The sequence below is a fragment of the Muntiacus reevesi genome, chromosome 17 (assembly GCF_963930625.1).
Source record: "Muntiacus reevesi chromosome 17, mMunRee1.1, whole genome shotgun sequence".
NCBI classification, from domain to species: Eukaryota; Metazoa; Chordata; class Mammalia; order Artiodactyla; family Cervidae; genus Muntiacus; species Muntiacus reevesi.
Window position 1 is genome coordinate 23476102 of NC_089265.1, and position 16606 is coordinate 23492707.

The 16606-nt window shown below is 43.5% G+C and overlaps 1 protein-coding gene across 4 annotated transcripts in view; it reads right to left on the minus strand.

Moving 5' to 3' along the window:
- ACER2 (alkaline ceramidase 2) overlaps nt 1–16606 on the minus strand; it is a 33022-nt gene that overhangs the window by 14346 nt on the left and 2070 nt on the right. For 2 of the 4 annotated variants that reach the window (XM_065907817.1, XM_065907819.1), the window contains exons 2-3: nt 8014–8128; nt 7144–7285 (exon numbers count right to left, since the gene is read on the minus strand). In XM_065907817.1, the coding sequence (XP_065763889.1) occupies nt 7144–7285; nt 8014–8128 (257 nt within the window). Of the gene's footprint in view, nt 1–7143; nt 7286–8013; nt 16312–16606 lie in introns of all 4 variants that reach the window. The other 2 variants (XM_065907818.1, XM_065907815.1) reach the window with 2 other exon arrangements.

Here is a 16606-nt window from a genome sequence, read left to right on the forward strand (position 1 = left end):
ACACAAGTCTAAAATCCTGATATCTGTATTGACTGACAATCTACAGCCTCTTATGCACTGGAATTTTGTGTTACGTTTCGGACAGGAGAAATGTTAGAAAAATAATTGATGCCATCCTTTGGAATCAAAAATAACTGATAACAGCCCTTCAGCGAAGGTGCTTTCAGTAGAAAGAGCTAGAACTGCCGACGTGACCCTGGACACGCAGCTTTCCCTCTCCCTGGGACTCTGCTTCCTTATCTATAAATTTCCTATCTAGTCTGGACTAGAGGATCTCAAAGGCCCATATCCATGACTGAATCTTAGGGGCACATGACTTTCCTGAAGTTTCTGTTTATTCCTCATTAGCACCATTTACTTTGGCCAGGAGCCCTGGAAAACATCACTGTTAGGAAACTAATTTGAATGAAATTCCACTAGAAAGAAACCAAAGTGCATGGAAACCTTCAAAATACAAGTGTGTCTCATAAAGAGGAAAACCACTTATCATCAAGGCTCAGGAAATCATTGATCAAGCTGCCAACTTTCTGACTGGAATGAACAGGAATTGTAGCCCTGAACTTTGACCAACGGGGAAATATATGTACGTGGGAAAGGATCCAGGCAGCAAATCCTCAGGAGAGCTGTGTTTTTCTCCCGGCCTTGGCCCCGGCATCCTTCAGCTACTAGAGGAGTCTGCAGCTTGGCCTGAGTACAGTAGCGTCACACAGCCCCAGGTCCCCACCATGTGCCTGGCCCCTGGAGACCCCCAGTAACTCTATCACTGGATTTGAGGTTCCATGACACGTCAAGGCTTTTTGGTCATTTAGATTAGATAAACACATAATTATGAGCTTCCCTGGTGGCTCAGTGGTAAAGAATCTGCCTGCAAGGCAGGAGAGTGGGTTTGATTCCTGGGTCGGGAAGATGCCCTGGTGAAGGAAATGGCACCCACTCTGGTATTCTTGCCTGGGAAATCCCATGGATTAAGGAGCCTGGAGGGCTACAGTCCATGGGGTTACAAAGAGTCGGACACAACTAAGCAACTAAATAACAACCACAGCAAACACTTAACCAGATACTTTCAAACTGTACTACCTCTCTGTGTCCGATGGTTTAGGACCCAGACACAGAAAAACAGAGTGAGTCAGGGCACGTGGGTCCAGTGAGACCAGACCCATGTATGTTCACATTCTGCCTCCATCACTTAGCAGCCCATGGGATTTTTGGCAGGTCACTAAAACTCCCCAAGCCTCAGGTTTTCTGTATGAAAATCAAGGCACCTGCCCTGTAGTGTTCTTATAAGCATTAAGGCGCTCAACACAGTGCCTGATACAATGGTGTGTGCTAACAAAATCCATTATTTCTGTTCTCATGACCATGATTTGAGAATAAATGTTATTTTAAATAATATTATTATTGAAAATGTCACACTCAGGGAAAAGCCGACTGAGCTGATACTGCAATCAGAAAGGCTTTCTGTAGTCCTGCCAAAGATTTCAAAGGCAGTGAGCTTGATGAAACATGCTTTCTCTAAGAGGAACATGGGCAGGCACCTCCCTACCGCTCCTCAGAGGGTGTGGAGGAATGCGCCTCTGGAAGGCGGCTCAGTCAATGAAGACACCGTGTGAATGCATGGTTCTGCAGCCAGCAGGAGCCAACAGAAGTCACCAGAGGCCCTGAGGACAGAGAGAGCTGGGAAAACCCAGGAGGTAAGGGGCCGCCAGGGTGTTCTCTAAACATCCCCAACTGTTGCCCCAAACTGGTCCTGTTTTCAACTTTGCAGCCCATGATCAGCTCAAACTGACCACAAGGTTGGCGAACCCTTAGCACACCTTCTTCCTGTATGCCCCAAACCCAAACCTAGCAACCCAGCACCATCATCATAATATTATTATAATAAAGCTGTTACTATTGTTATCATTAGCTTCCCTTTAAAGAGATGGTTTTTAACCCTGTCAGGCCCTTAGTCCCTTTTTTCATATCAAACATTTGGTAATGCCCATTTTGTTCTTCTGAAATGAAATGGAATTTATGGGTGATAAAACATTCCATTACTGGGACCACCAAAAACATGTCCACAAGCTCCCCAGATGGCCGGCATGGGTTAGACACATTCCTGGACAAGATTCACTGCTTTAAACGCCCTTTTAAGGTAAAATGGGCTTCCGTGGTGGCTCAGAAGTAAGTAATCCACCTTCTGTGTAAGAGACCTGGGTTCAGTTCCTGGGTCAGGAAGATTCTCTGCATAAGGAAGTGGCAACCTATTCCAGTATTCTCACCTGGGAAATCCCTTAGACAGAGGAGCCTAGAGGGCTACAGTCCATGGAATCACAAAAGAGTTGGACACAGCTTAGCAACTAAACAACAACTAAAACATAACCTGTTTAGGACAAGCCTCTGATGTCCACGGGATTCCAGCATTTGGTCCTGGAAGGTCCACCCCTGTCATTTCCTAAGTACAAAGTTGATATGGCCCAGAGAGTCTGAGATGACCGCTCAAGTCACCCAGCAGGGAGAGCAGGACAAGCAGATCCCAGCCTGCAAGCTTGCTACTCAGGATTCAAAAAATAAACTGGATCATAAGGTGAGGGCTATCCCTAGATTTTGTGGACAAAACATCATAAGGACCACAGCAGGATAAATTTTTTTAGAAAATGGATACAATTACCCTATAACAGTTTGCTTTTTTCTCAAAACAGAAATGTCAAATTAGAAAAAACCAGAAATGTCCAATTACTAATAACCAGAAACAGCTGAGTGCATATCCCAACAATTCTTCAGACATTCTAGGCAAGATGAAATACAGCCCTTTTTAGAAAATCCCACCAATTATTCCTATTTACTATTCCTATTCCTATTCAGCTGAAGCTCCAATACTTTGGCCACCTGATGCGAAGCATCAACTCATTGGAAAAGAGCCTGATGCTGGAAAAGACTGAGGGCAGAAGGAGAAAAGAGTGACAGAGGATGAGACGGTTGGATGGCATCACCGATTCAATGGACGTGAACTTGGGCAAACTCCAGGAGATGGTGAAGGACAAGGAGGACTGCCGTGCTGCAGTCCATGGGGTTGCAAAGAGTCAGGCATGACTTGGTGACTGAACAACAATAATTCCTATTTACATTCCCCTGCTATTCTGCATATTCTTTATCTTCAAAACACTTATCTGTATTAGCCATTCATAATAGCTGCTAGCACCAAGTGAGTGTTTACTCTGTAACAGACACTATGCTATATACTCTATACAATTTTCACATATGTTTCTAACCCCTGAGCTAGATACTTTTACTATCTCTTCTTTCTAGATGAGCAAAATGAGGTATCAGAGTGCAGAAGAAAAAGTGGATTGTTACTCAAATCTGGATCTGTCTGATCCAAAGTCACTTGGCCAACACACAATCCCCTCTCTTCTCCAGAAATTTCACACTGGAATCACTACTAATAAGCTTTTTTAATTATTTTTTTTTCTGGTCACACCATGTAGCATGTGGGGGCTAGTTCTCTAAACAGGCATTGAAGCTGTGCCCCCTGCATTGGGGGTATGGAATCTTAACCACTGGACCACCAAGGAAGTCCCCTTAGAGGTTGTGAGAAATATTGCAGCAAAGTCTAGATCAGAAAAAGAAAAAAAAAGGTGGGGTGGTTGGGGAGAGATAAATGGTTACTATCATATAAGTTCAGGCAGCTTTACCACTCAATCCCCAGCCTGCAGAATTCCTGGTGTTGCCCTGAGATCTCTGGTCTGGCATGCCATTCCACACCAGAGATGCTGCCTGTTCCCACATCACGAGATGAAGTCCATGCTAAACGGTCTGGCCTTCTTGCCTTCTTGCTGTCCACACCGCTGGCAAATTGAAGGTCCACAGACACCGCTGAAATCCTTATTTACAATGAGCTACCTCTCCTATGACATTCACCTTTTCTTCCTTTGCTCATGAAAATGATCAACGTTCATTTTTACCCTGCAATTAGCATGTATACCTCAAATACTGGGCAGCAATCTCCATGTGCAATTGTTAAGAATGAAAGCTGACTGACTGTTCACCACGTTCTCAGTGCTCTGTGAATGGCTTTGCAGGATCATCTAACAAGAATCCTGTGGTGGACACTATTAGTCACTCAGTTCTACAGATGAGCGAACAGAAACCTCAAGAGTCTAAACAAGTTATACGTTCTGGTTTTTTTTTAAACAGGGAATCTAGGAATCAAACCCAGGTGGTCTGCAAAGCCAGGGATACAGACACAGAGTGTTCTCAGAGCCTCCGTGGACTCTCCCCAAACTGAAGACAGGGGGTCCACATCTTCCCCTGAGAAAGGCAGCTGAGTGCGGGCGATGGAAAAGTCTCCCGTGGTCAGACCGCCCTGCCTCACAATGTGTTTCATCACTAAAGTTGGTAAGTTTCTGTCACCACAGCACTGCCCCATTTTCTCCTCTCTTGCTCCCACCAAGAAACAAGAAAAGAACAAGATTCTCTATTATGAACACATTAAACATTGTCCAGTGGAATTTCAGACCCAAGTCTCCAGAGCACCAGAAACAACAAAACCCTTATTCCCATTTTGTCAGCTTCTCACTGCGATCCCAGGGCTTGAAGACTCAGATCTAACAGCAAAGTGGCTCCTGAGCTCTCAATACAATGAAAGCATGCTCCCGGAAAGCATGGAAGTAAGTAACTGGTGGGCATCTTTGGAGACAACAGGAAAAGCCAAAAGGTCAGGGGTGTGTTGCTCAGACGGAGGCAAAACATCCCTGCTGGTCAAGCCACCTCGTGCCCCTGCCGAGCAGCATCCACCTCCACGTTTCCCCTCCTCCGGCAGCTTTCTGATCACCCCCATCTCTCCTGAGGCTGAACAAGGAAACCAGAAACACAACTGAAACACAGCAGGTTGGCCGAGGCTATCTCTGACTTCTAAAGTACACGTCGTGCATTCGGGAGGTTTCCGCACCAGGGAGACCATATGTCATCTAAGCCCAGGAACAGCTTCCTTTCCACTTGAAGATACTTCTTTTTGCTCAATGGTGTTTAAAGATAAAAATATTTAATTCAAATCCTGCTGCCCCGGATGAAGACTGTACAGCTAATCCATTTAAAGTATGTTTTCTTGGGAATGTCCTCATAGTCCGGTGGATAGGACTCAGCACTTTCACTGCCGGGTCCCAGGGTCCCAGGTTCAATCCCTGGTCGGGGAACTAAAGTTCCGCAGGCCACACAATGTAGCTAAAGAATGAATGAATGAATGAATAAAGTGTGTTTTCTTCCTACCTCATTTAATAATATATTTTTTAGGATTAAAAATTAACACGTGCACTTTGTAAAAAAAAAAAAATTGTAAAACAGTATAGATTAAAGGTAAAAGTGAAAGTTCTCTCTCCATTCCCATTCCTAAGAAGAGCCCAAGGGTAGTGGCTCCTTACCCTCTAGACATGTTTGTGCATATCTGAAGACATACAGTCAAAAAGAGGCTTCATTCATTCCAAAATGAGGGTGTCACACACACAGTTCTACAATGTGCTTTTTGAAGCCAGCATGTTTCATGAATGTTCTTCCACCTCCATCCATAGAGAAGAGCCTGCATCTCTAATGGCTGCATCACTCCCAGTCCCACTCAGGGTACCAGGAAAACTACAATGAACTCTTATTTTTCCAGGATAGTTCCTCCATGGGAACACACAGCTTACTTGATTGAATCCATATTTTTAGATTATTTATCCATATAGCGTGCATGAATGCTCAGTTGTGTCTGACTCTCTGCGACCCCATGGACTGTAGCCCACCAGCCTCCTCTGATTCATGGTATTCTCCAGGCAAGGATACTGGAGTGGGTTACCATTTCCTCCTCCAAGGGATCTTCCTGACCTAGAAATCAAGCCTGCATCTCCTGTGTCTCCTGCCACCGACGGCAGGCGGATTCTTTACCACTAGCACCAACTGGGAAGCCCATTTATCTGTATATATTTTAACAAAGCAGTGTGTAGAGAGAAGTGTATGGGCCATATGTTTCTAGGAGCATTTCTCATCTTTATGATGCTGTCTTCTGTTACTTCAGATATTAACCAGAGTGCCTCAGAAAGGACCTTCCCTGACCAAACTCTAGGTCAGCACTCCAAGTCACCATGACCCCCTTACCGGCTTCATTTTTCATCATAGTACTTTCACACCCTAACATTATGTTATTTGTTTATTGATTCATAATTTCTCCAACTTCGATATAATCTCACTTAGGGGTGGAGACCTTGCTGTTTTGTTTACTGTTATAGTCTAGTGCCTAGAAAACTTCATTGTAAGTGTCCATGAACTATTTACTGGACAAATAACCATATAAGCACAACACAATGGATATTAAAAGGCATCTCTTGCTAAAATTCTGGGTTTTCGGCTTGAATGTCTATGTATATGGGTGTGTGTTGGTGTGTAGCTCTCATCAAAAGCAAACTGACACAATTTGAATACTACAGTATCTACAGCTCCAAGAGCCAATTCCTCAGTGTGCATTCTACTGCAAATATATAAAAGTAATAGAGCTGGGACACACCCCATAAGATGTTCTAGCAGGACATCAAAGGTCTTTGAACAACCATTCAGTCTTTTCTCCCCCACTGAACCTTCTAGTTTTGCCAGTACCAATAAGGGAGATAATTGAGTTTATCTTCCTAATGAACATTAGATAAATTCTTTCCCTGAATGTATTAAAATTACTTCTTTTATCTGGCAGAATTTTTTCTCTGACAGTGTAATCAGTGGATATTAAATACATGATAAAGGTCATCACTAGGTTAGACTCAGCAGGGTGTGATATTTGTTAATATATACATTGGGGTCACATGGGGTACTGCTGCTGCTAAGCTGCTAAGTCACTTCAGTCGTGGCCGACTCTGTGCGACCCCATAGACGGCAGCCCACCAGGCTCCCCCGTCCCTGGGATTCTCCAGTCAAGAACACTGGAGTGGGTTGCCATTTCCTTCTCCAATGCATGAAAGTGAAAAGTGAAAGTGAAGTCGCTCAATCGTGGCAGACTCTTAGCGACCGCAAGGACTGCAGCCTAGCAGGCTCCTCCGTCCATGGGATTTTCCAGGCAAGAGTACTGGAGTGGGGTGCCATTGCCTTCTCCAATGGGGTACCGCACCTAGTAGTAAATGCAAAAATTTAGTACAAGCTTACCTGTCATTGCGAAAGATCTTCGGTAGATACCTTCTGGGGAACCACATGGCCAAAGCACACATCAGAACCCAAAGGATTGCAAGTTCATCTAGCATCTGACCCAGGAAACTAAGAGTTGCATGGAAGTAGACGGATCCAATTCCTAGAATCAATCACAGCCAATAAAAAAAAGGTCACAGAGAAGAACAGAGTCACAAATTCAACACACCGATTAAGGATAGCCTTTTCCTAAACGACTACCGAAATTACCAAATCACTCTGTCTCTCTGAGGAAAGAAGTGGAAGGACGACACCTACACCATCTAGGCATACAGACTTCACGTCTAGAAAGAGGATTTGAAGCAGGGCCCAAACACCAGCAAATCAGAACTTTAATAACTGCACAAGGACAGTGCGTCTTCATCCACTGAGCCTTCATGGGAAAAGTCAATCAAAAGTCAACATTCTCTCACAGTTAAGAATTCCTAATCTGCCTGTGGAAGGAAATAAAAATTATACAAGTATTTCCCAGAATTACGAAGGATCAAACATCTAGAATTTGTTTTGCTTTGTTTTTTATTTTAGCCCTTTAGAAACCACGGTTTCATCCAAATCCAATTGTTTCACAAGACTTCCCTCAGAAGTTCACATAAAACTGCACTGGCACACCAGTGACTATTATATAAATGAACTCTCAAATGCAATTAAGTGATAATTACGGTCAACCTTGTTATCAAGCTCATATTCAAAAGAGTCCTCCTTCTGGAGTCCAGGAAACAACAGAAAAGTTTGTTAAGACGTCAGAGTGACTTTGGTTTACAAAGGGGTCAGGGAGTCTGCGAAGTTCCACTTCCTCCCTTTCAGCCCATGCTCACAAACGAATCCACTTACCCACTACAACTAAGAGAGTCCATATTAAGTAGATGCCACTGTTGAAGCACGTTGCATACTGTCGAAACAAGCACATGCAGATGGGCGGTAAAATGAAAAACAAGACGTTGCTGATCTGGGGTGGGTAGCGGGGATGAAAAACGAAAAGATGAATATTAAGTAAAAGGGCAAAAAGTAAAGCAGCTTGTTTCCAGTACGTCCTTTGTAAATGGAGATGAATGCGGCCACACATCTTTCTTTAACAAGAAAAAAAATTCACAACTAGGGAAACTTACAACTTCTTTAGTAACCATTTTAGGGGGATACTTCCTGCCTCTGTGATCCTAGGAGCAGCTATGAAAAGATTGGGGCTTCCCAGGTGGCGCTAGTGGTAAAGAACCTGCCTGCCAATGCAAGAGATGTAAGAGACTTGGGTTTGATCCCTGGACTGGGAGGGTGCTCTGGAGGAGGGCATGGCAACCCACTCTAGTATTCTTGTCTGGGAAATCCCACGGACAGAGGAACCTGACAGGTCACAGTCCATGGGGTCGCAAAGAGTCAGACACAACTGAGCATGTACGTACACACACACACACACACACACACACACACACACACACACACACACGAAAACACTGCCATCTGAAAGCTGCCCAGAGTCCTCTCTTGATGTGAAAAATCAACAACTCTTTTTCTGCCCAGTTATGAAGCATCCTAATTTACCTGAATAATCATCTTTAAAGATAAGGCCTGCACTAAACAATGGCAAAATCTTTAAAAAGAATAGTTTCATGAAGAATGAAAAGGACCAGACTTGTTCTGCTGCTGCTAAGTCGCTTCAGTCGTGGCCGACTCTGTGCCACCCCATAGACGGCAGCCCACCAGGCTCCCGCGTCCCTGGGATTCTCCAGGCAAGAACGCTGGAGTGGGCTGCCATTTCCTTCTCCAATGCCCACCCCCCCATAATTTTCTGCCAGCCAGTTCCTGGGCCCACGTGAAGGCACGAGTGCCTTCCTCATTTCCCCCTCGTCAGTTTTCTCACCCTAAGCCAAACCTACTTTTAGATAAAGATCAAATTTTTAGCTTTAAAATGGCATCATATTATCTTTCAGACTGGATTTGAGTCTATTATCTTTTCACAGGTCACCTGGATTTTTTTAAAAAACCAGACTGGACAACCTAACTCTAGAATCTCACCTCTAATTTTTTTTAATTTCTTTTTGTCTATCTTTTTTTTAACTAGGGGGAGTCATGGCCAATTCTTTTTTTTCTCAGATTTTTAAAAACTGAGGTAAAATTCACATAACAAAACTAATCATTTTAGGAGTGTACAGTTCAGCAGCAGTTAATACAAGTGTAATATGCAATCATCACCTCTATCCAGTTCTGAAATGTTTCCATCACTCCAAAAAGAAGCCTCACATCCATGAAGCCGTCACTTCCCCTTCTCCCTTTCCCCAGTCCCTGACAACCACTAATCTGTTTTCTGTCTCCACAAATTCACTTATTCTGAACATTTCATAAAAGTGTAATCATGCAATAAGTGACCTTTTGTGTCTGACTTCTTTCACTCAGCACACAGTTTTGGAGGTTCACCCGCATTGTAGCACATATCAATACTTTCTTTTCATGAGTCATATTTCATTGTATGGATACCACGTTTTGTTACCCAAAGTCCTTACTCTAACGGTGAACAATGCTGCTATGAATATTCATGTCCAAGGTTTTCAGTATTTGTTTTCCATTCTCTGATTTATATCCCCCCAAGCTAACATCGCTGGATCATATGGTAATTGTGTGTTTAACTTACAAACCACAAGACAATTCTCCACAATGGCTGAACCATTTTACACTGCTACCAGCAAGGTCCAAGGGTCCTAATTTTTCCACATCCTTGCCAACACTTGTTATTTTCTGAGGTTTTTATTTGCTTTGTTTGTTTAATAAGGCCACCTCAGAAGGCATGAAGTGGTAGGGATAATCAGCTTCTTTTAAAGTTTTACCTCTCACTGAGGAGTAAGGAGCTCCTTGGGAAGGACTGGGCAGGCAGAGGAGAGGAGATGTGCAGAATGTAATGTCTAAATGCACAACATGCGCAAATACGTAAATGTCTAAATGCACAACACCAGTGAGGAAGGGGTGACGGAGGGGTCAAAAAAGACTAAAACCTTTCAGAGATAGGAAGATGGAGTAGATGAAGGTTGGAAAGCCAAGAGCATGGGGGCTTTTGAAAGGAAAGACTGGTCACCCATATTAGACAAGACAGAGCAGGTCTCAAAGGAACCAAGAGGGTGGGTGCCCAAACCGAATGAAAGGAGCCAGGGTAGAAGGCCTTTTCCAGACCTGGGAAGTCACACTGGGGCACAGTTAAACAAAACGCATCAGCAAACCCCAGAACTGGAGGCAAAGTGCGGGAAGACACTGGCAACATCGGTAACCAATGGACGCCTCTGTCACCATCTGGGAACAAGAGGGGATGGGAATGACAGTCTTTAGAAAGGGGGGAAGGATAGAGTGGAGAGAAATAAAGAGCAAGATCTTTTGTGGGGGTGGGATAGGAACAAGGCTGCTGCCTTTGGTTATAGTTCAAGACAAATCCCTCATGGGGCTGCATCCTTCCGGAGAAGGGGGTGCCTTGCTCTAGTTGGCCCATTCTGATGGGGACCTTTTTCTCTTTCCCCTCTTGGAGCTACTGGCAACCCTGGGTGAGAGCCTGGATAAACGACCACAGCAGTCCCAGGCGGTATGCAGTGTCCACACTCGGGAATATAGCCAACTCTCACTTATTTACTAAAAAGCAGATAAGGAGGGATTCAGGACAAGGCTCTGTGTAATATCACAGCCTTTAACTTTCCATGGAGTTATTTAAAGAACCCAAGATCTTAGAAAAAAAGAAGAAAGCAAAGGAAAAAACTCAGATCTTTAAGAGTTAAAATGAGAGACCTTAACAGTCAGACACAATTGAGCATGCACGTGAGAGATGTTAAATGTTTTATAAGGGGATGTTAAGTAATGGCCTGGAAAGGCTCCCAGGCTAGCCAAGTTCAGAGAGGCAGTCACCCACAGAGGTGGGGCCAGCATCCAACCACTCTTTCCACTGCCCAAAGCTGACTTGTTTCACCTCCAATCCATTCAACCACATTCTGACCACCTTGGCTTCATGCTTCGATTGGCATCTGAAAATTCTGAATTGCATCACACATTGTGCACCTATGACCTTTAGGTGATTTAAACATTGCTCTCTGTTTTGTTAAATATAGAGGTAGACGGAATTAAAGGTGAAAGGGGAAGGAGGAGAAAAATGGGATTGTGATACTATAGATAACTTTCTCCTCTCATGTACATGTTCTCCGTGTAAGAAGTGTTCTCCATGTAAGAAAAAGAATACATTACAAAGCTAAAGTCTGCCTTGCTATCCTCCTCCCTAGAGATACCCACTCTTCTCAGATTCATAATCCTCAATTTCTTTGCATTTATTTAAATACATATATATCACATATTGCAACATTGTATTTTTGCAACTTCCTTTTCTCATTCAGCAATACACCCTGCTAACCTTTTTGTCTTAAGTCACAGAGATTTATCACACCTGCTGAGGGTCCTGCAGAAGGCAACACGTTATTGAGCCATTCCACTAATGGTGGGAAGCACACTGATTTATAGCCCCACCCAACAATGCTGGGGGGAGAAGGCAATGGCACCCCACTCCAGTCCTCTTGCCTGGAAAATCCCATGGACGGAGGAGCCTGGTAGGCTGCGGTCCATGGGGTTGCGAAGAGTCGGACACGACTGAGCGACTTCACTTTCACTTTTCACTTTCATGCATTGGAGAAGGAAACGGCAACCCACTCCAGCGTTCTTGCCTGGAGAATCCCAGGGACGGGGGAGCCTGGGGGGCTGCTGTCTATGGGGTCGCACAGAGTCGGACACGACTGAAGTGACTCAGCAGCGGCAGCAGCAAGGCTGGGGAACATAACACAGCTTTTTACCCCAGTACAGTCGTCCCTCTATGTCCATGGAGGATTGGTTTCAGGAGCCCCTTGGATACCAGACTTTGTTGGATGCTCAAATCTCTTATATAAAATAGCATTATATATGCAGTATGCATATAACCTACACACATCCTCCTGTATACTTTATACTGATCGTAAAGTATAAATTTACACTTTACAATGGGAAAACAATTTTTCCACAGACGGGGGGAGGGGTGGTTCAGGATGATTCGGGCACCAATGGGTAGCGGCTGTAAATACAGATGCAGCTCCGCTTCATCTGCTCACCACTGCTCACCTTTTGCTGCCCAGTTCCTAATGCGTACTAGTCTGCGGCCCAGGGTTGGGAACCCATGCTTCAGATCATCTCTAGATTATTTATAATACCTGATACAATGTAAATGCTATGAAAATAGTTGCAGGTATACAACAATTCAAGCTTCCCTGGTGATTCAGACAGTAAAGTATCTTCCTGCAATGCAGGAGACCTGGGTTCGATCCCTGGGTCGGGAAGATCCCCTGGAGAAGGGAATGGCAACCCACTCCAGTTTTTCTTGTCTGGAGAATTCCATGGACAGGGGAGCCTGGTGGGCTGAAGTCCATGGGATTGAACAGTCAGACATGACTGAGCAACTAACACACACGCATACAGCAATTCAAGTTTTGCTTTCTGGAACTCTCTGGAATTTTTTTTTTTCCAAATATTTTCAATCTACACTGGGTTGAATCCACAGATACAGAACTACGGACATGGAGAGCCAACTGGATATGTTTATTGCCTCAAATCCTCTCAGTCTCCTCTGCTTCAGACACATACAACCATCTATGGCCAAGCTGTCCCTTAAAAGGCTTTTTCAATCTATGTTACCACTAGCATTGTACACAATAATGACTCTTAAATTTACACACGATTCACAAAAACATGAGGTAGTTTAATACACCTCTAGTGAAATTATGATACCTCAAGTATTTTGAATGCCTATATTAGAGAGTTCAATTTAGAAACACTATTTAACAGATAGTTCCAAATAACCCTGAAATCTCATTATTGCTTCTGTACAACCCATCTACCAATACTTGCTGGCCTCCACCATGCCTTTTAGGACATAAATCTATGGGGACTTCCTTGGCAGTCCAGTGGTTGAGACTTCACCCTTCCCTTGCAGGGGACATAGGTTCCATCCCGGTCCGGGAACTAAGATCCTACATGTTGCACAGGAAAAATTAAAATAAAAAATACTTCAGTCTATGCAAAGGAAAAGCCCAAATTAGAGGGAAATGCTCCCCAAGACAAAAAGAGGAATAAACTCCGAAAGAAATGTGGGAAAGCAAATGAGTAGTGGTTAAAAAGATTCAATGGCTCCATCTCTACTGAGAAAATGAAACTTCCCCCTCAGAGTTATGTAGCTCACTGAAGTTGAATAGTTCAGCCAAGGGGTACTTTTTAAAGCCCATTGTTGGATTATCCTTTGGAGAATTAGTTTGTTCAGTGCCTGCCTAACAGATTTTGTTTAATTAAAAGGAAACCACAATTTAAAAATTTATTATTTCCTTAGAGAGTTCCTCATTCTGTGACATTTGCACCAAAATAATCTCAGGAACACACTGCAATCTCATCCTGACGCATGCAATTGTGTATTTTCCTGGACAGAGGGCAAACACTGACAAAGCAACAGGCTGTAAATTCTTCTGAGCAACAAGTTCATAAATAGCTAACAGACATTACCGTGGCTGAGGAGACTATGTATCTTAATCGAATGCAGGTTCCTAATGCTCCATTCCATGGCTTTCTTCCTGCCTCTGGGATGACCAACTGTCCTAGCATGCCTGGCACTGAGGAGGGCTTCCCAGGACATGGGACTTTCAGTTTTAAAAATGGGAAAATTCCAGGCAAACCAGAACAAGTTGGTCACCCAGCTCAGAGGCCTCCCTGCAAAATCCACCCACCTCCCACAGTATACCACCCGAGCAGAGGACTAACAACACCTTGAACTGGGGTCTCCTGCATTGCAGGCAGATTCTTTACCCGCTGAGCTATGAGGGAATCCCACAAACAACACCTCAGCCACTTGTATATATATATCTCTTCTATGGTCCTCACCATCCAGGTGACTATTTGTGGGTCTGGTCTCTGTGATAGGCACACAGTTGCCCAGCAAGTGGATGGCTAAAAGGATAGACAGAGAGACTGATAGATTGACTGACAGACAGTTCTGCCCTACAGAGAGTGGGCTGTGAGCTTTGGCATATAAAGGGAACTCCACTTATCTTGATGATGGGGGCAGAGCTGAGTAGGGGAGGTGACAGACCATGGGCTGATTTTAGGCACGTATTTTTCTTCAAGACTTTTTTTCAGCACCAGTTCATTTCCTTCTGTCCCCCTGGGTCCCCAACAGAATTCCCAAAGGCCAAGTTAAGTGATTAAAACACAGACCCTACTTTCCTCCAAAGATGCTAGGTCTTGGATCTTTCTCTGACTGTGACCAGGCCTTAAAACTTAAAACATAAAAAGGAACTTAATTCAATAAAACTTGTATTTAAAAGAAACAGTACAAAATGTGCACAGGCAAAAGGCTGTGGAAGGGCATGATATGTTCTTGGAAGAGATATTTGGGCTTGGCTGACACAAAGGATGATGACAAGATTTAAGGCAATGGAGATACAGGGGCACCAAAAGCAAAATGCTCTATACTCCCCAACATTGCCAGTGACAACACAGATCAGAGTACTTTCTCTGGTGGACCATTAAGCAACAATCACTAGTCTTCAAAGTAAATATTGCCCTCGACACAGCAATTTCCTATCTAGAACTAGTACTTGGAGAAGTACATCCAGATGCCTATTTGAGGACATTCACTGCATAATTGTTCGGAAACCAAAATGAAAATAAACAGGAACTGCCCTAAATGTCCATCAATAATAAATTGACTGGTCAATCCATTAAAGGGAATACTATATAGACACTGCAAAGAAGAAAATAATTCTATACAATCCAATATGGGATTATCTGCAAGACAAATCAAGTGAAAAAACCAAGGTGTAGAAGAATTTCTATAGTGTGATCTCAACGGGGCTGGAAAAGAATTTGGTTGTGGTGTGTATATACACAGGCCTCCCCGCTGGCTCAGACAGAAAGAGACTGGCCTGCACTGCAGGAGGCCTAGGTTCAATCCCTGGGTGAGGAAGAACCTGGAGAAGGAAATGGCTACCCACTCCAGGATCCTTGCCTGGAGAATTCCATGGACAGACAAAGCTGGCAGGCTACAGTCCACGGGATCGCAGAGAGTCAGACACAACCGAGTGACTAACACTGTGTATATACATGTTGCACATGTATTTTCTATGTTTACACAAATACATGTGTTTTTTACATGCTTATAATATGTCTCAAAAGATACAGAAGAAAGGGTATTTTTCACTTTATAACTTGCATATTTTTTTTAACCATGATCATGTTGTTACTTTTATAATAAACAACAACAATGGCAAAAAAACTACTTTAAAATTACTTCCCTGGCGGTCCAGTAGTTAAAACTGCACTTCCACTGCAGGGGACCTAAATTCTGTCAATCCTTGGTCTGGGAACTAAGATCCCACATGCTGCAAGGTTCAGCCAAAAAAAAAAAAAAAAAAAAATCCCAAAACTTTTTGTCCCATATCCACTACTATGACTAGCCTAAAGGTCAAATGGTCCCAATGCAGGAGTTTTAAGTTAAAGAATGACTAAATAATAAATACCTATACTGTGCTAAATAAATTTAAAGTAGCTACAATGGTATTTGCATCTTCAAGAGCAGTATCTTAGTAGGGTCAAATGGACCTTCCAAGTTCTAACTCCAGATCTGCCATTTTCTTGACCTTACCAAGTTTCAAAATCTATCTAGGCCTCAGGAGAAAACTGAGGCCTACATCAAATGGATGTAATGAACAGCACTCACTGCTGAGGGTGACTGTAAAGGACCCTTGGGAGCTTCAACAGAGCAACTAGAGGCAGCCAGGAGGAGCTGCAGTTGTAGTAGTGACAGCCAACCACCAAGATCCATTAAGAAGCTTCTAAATCCCCCTTCTGAGTCTTCTCCTGATTTTACATCTTTAATTTTTTTCTCAATCAGTAATGATTATTATTTTCTTGTAAAATAATTAGGCCTGCTGCCTTACTCTGGGAATTTAATGAGATGAAGGAAATGGCAACCCACTCCAGTACTCTTGCCTGGAAAATCCCATGGACGGAGGAGTCTGATAGGCTACAGCCCTTCGGGTCCCAAAGAGTCAAACACGACTGAGCGACTTCACTTTCACTTCATCACCAAGTAGCTCACCGTCCTCCCTAAAACAGGAGTAAGATAAGCATGGGTTTGTTCTGTGACAAGGATCAGAAGATAACTAAGACATGGGAAGGAGAGGAGGAAATGCTTTTTGCTAAATTCTTTGGATCTACACTCTACAATGTCTGATGACCAACTTCTTCTCTGAGACGCGGTCTCCGCACTTTGCTAAAGCAAATTCTGTGGTTTACAAGTATGCCAAAGAACAAGGTTTGTCAGGGGGACCAACAGAGCTAACCAGCCACAGATGCTGCAGCTGAAGATCAACAGCTCATTTCTAAAAAAGGCTTTAGCACT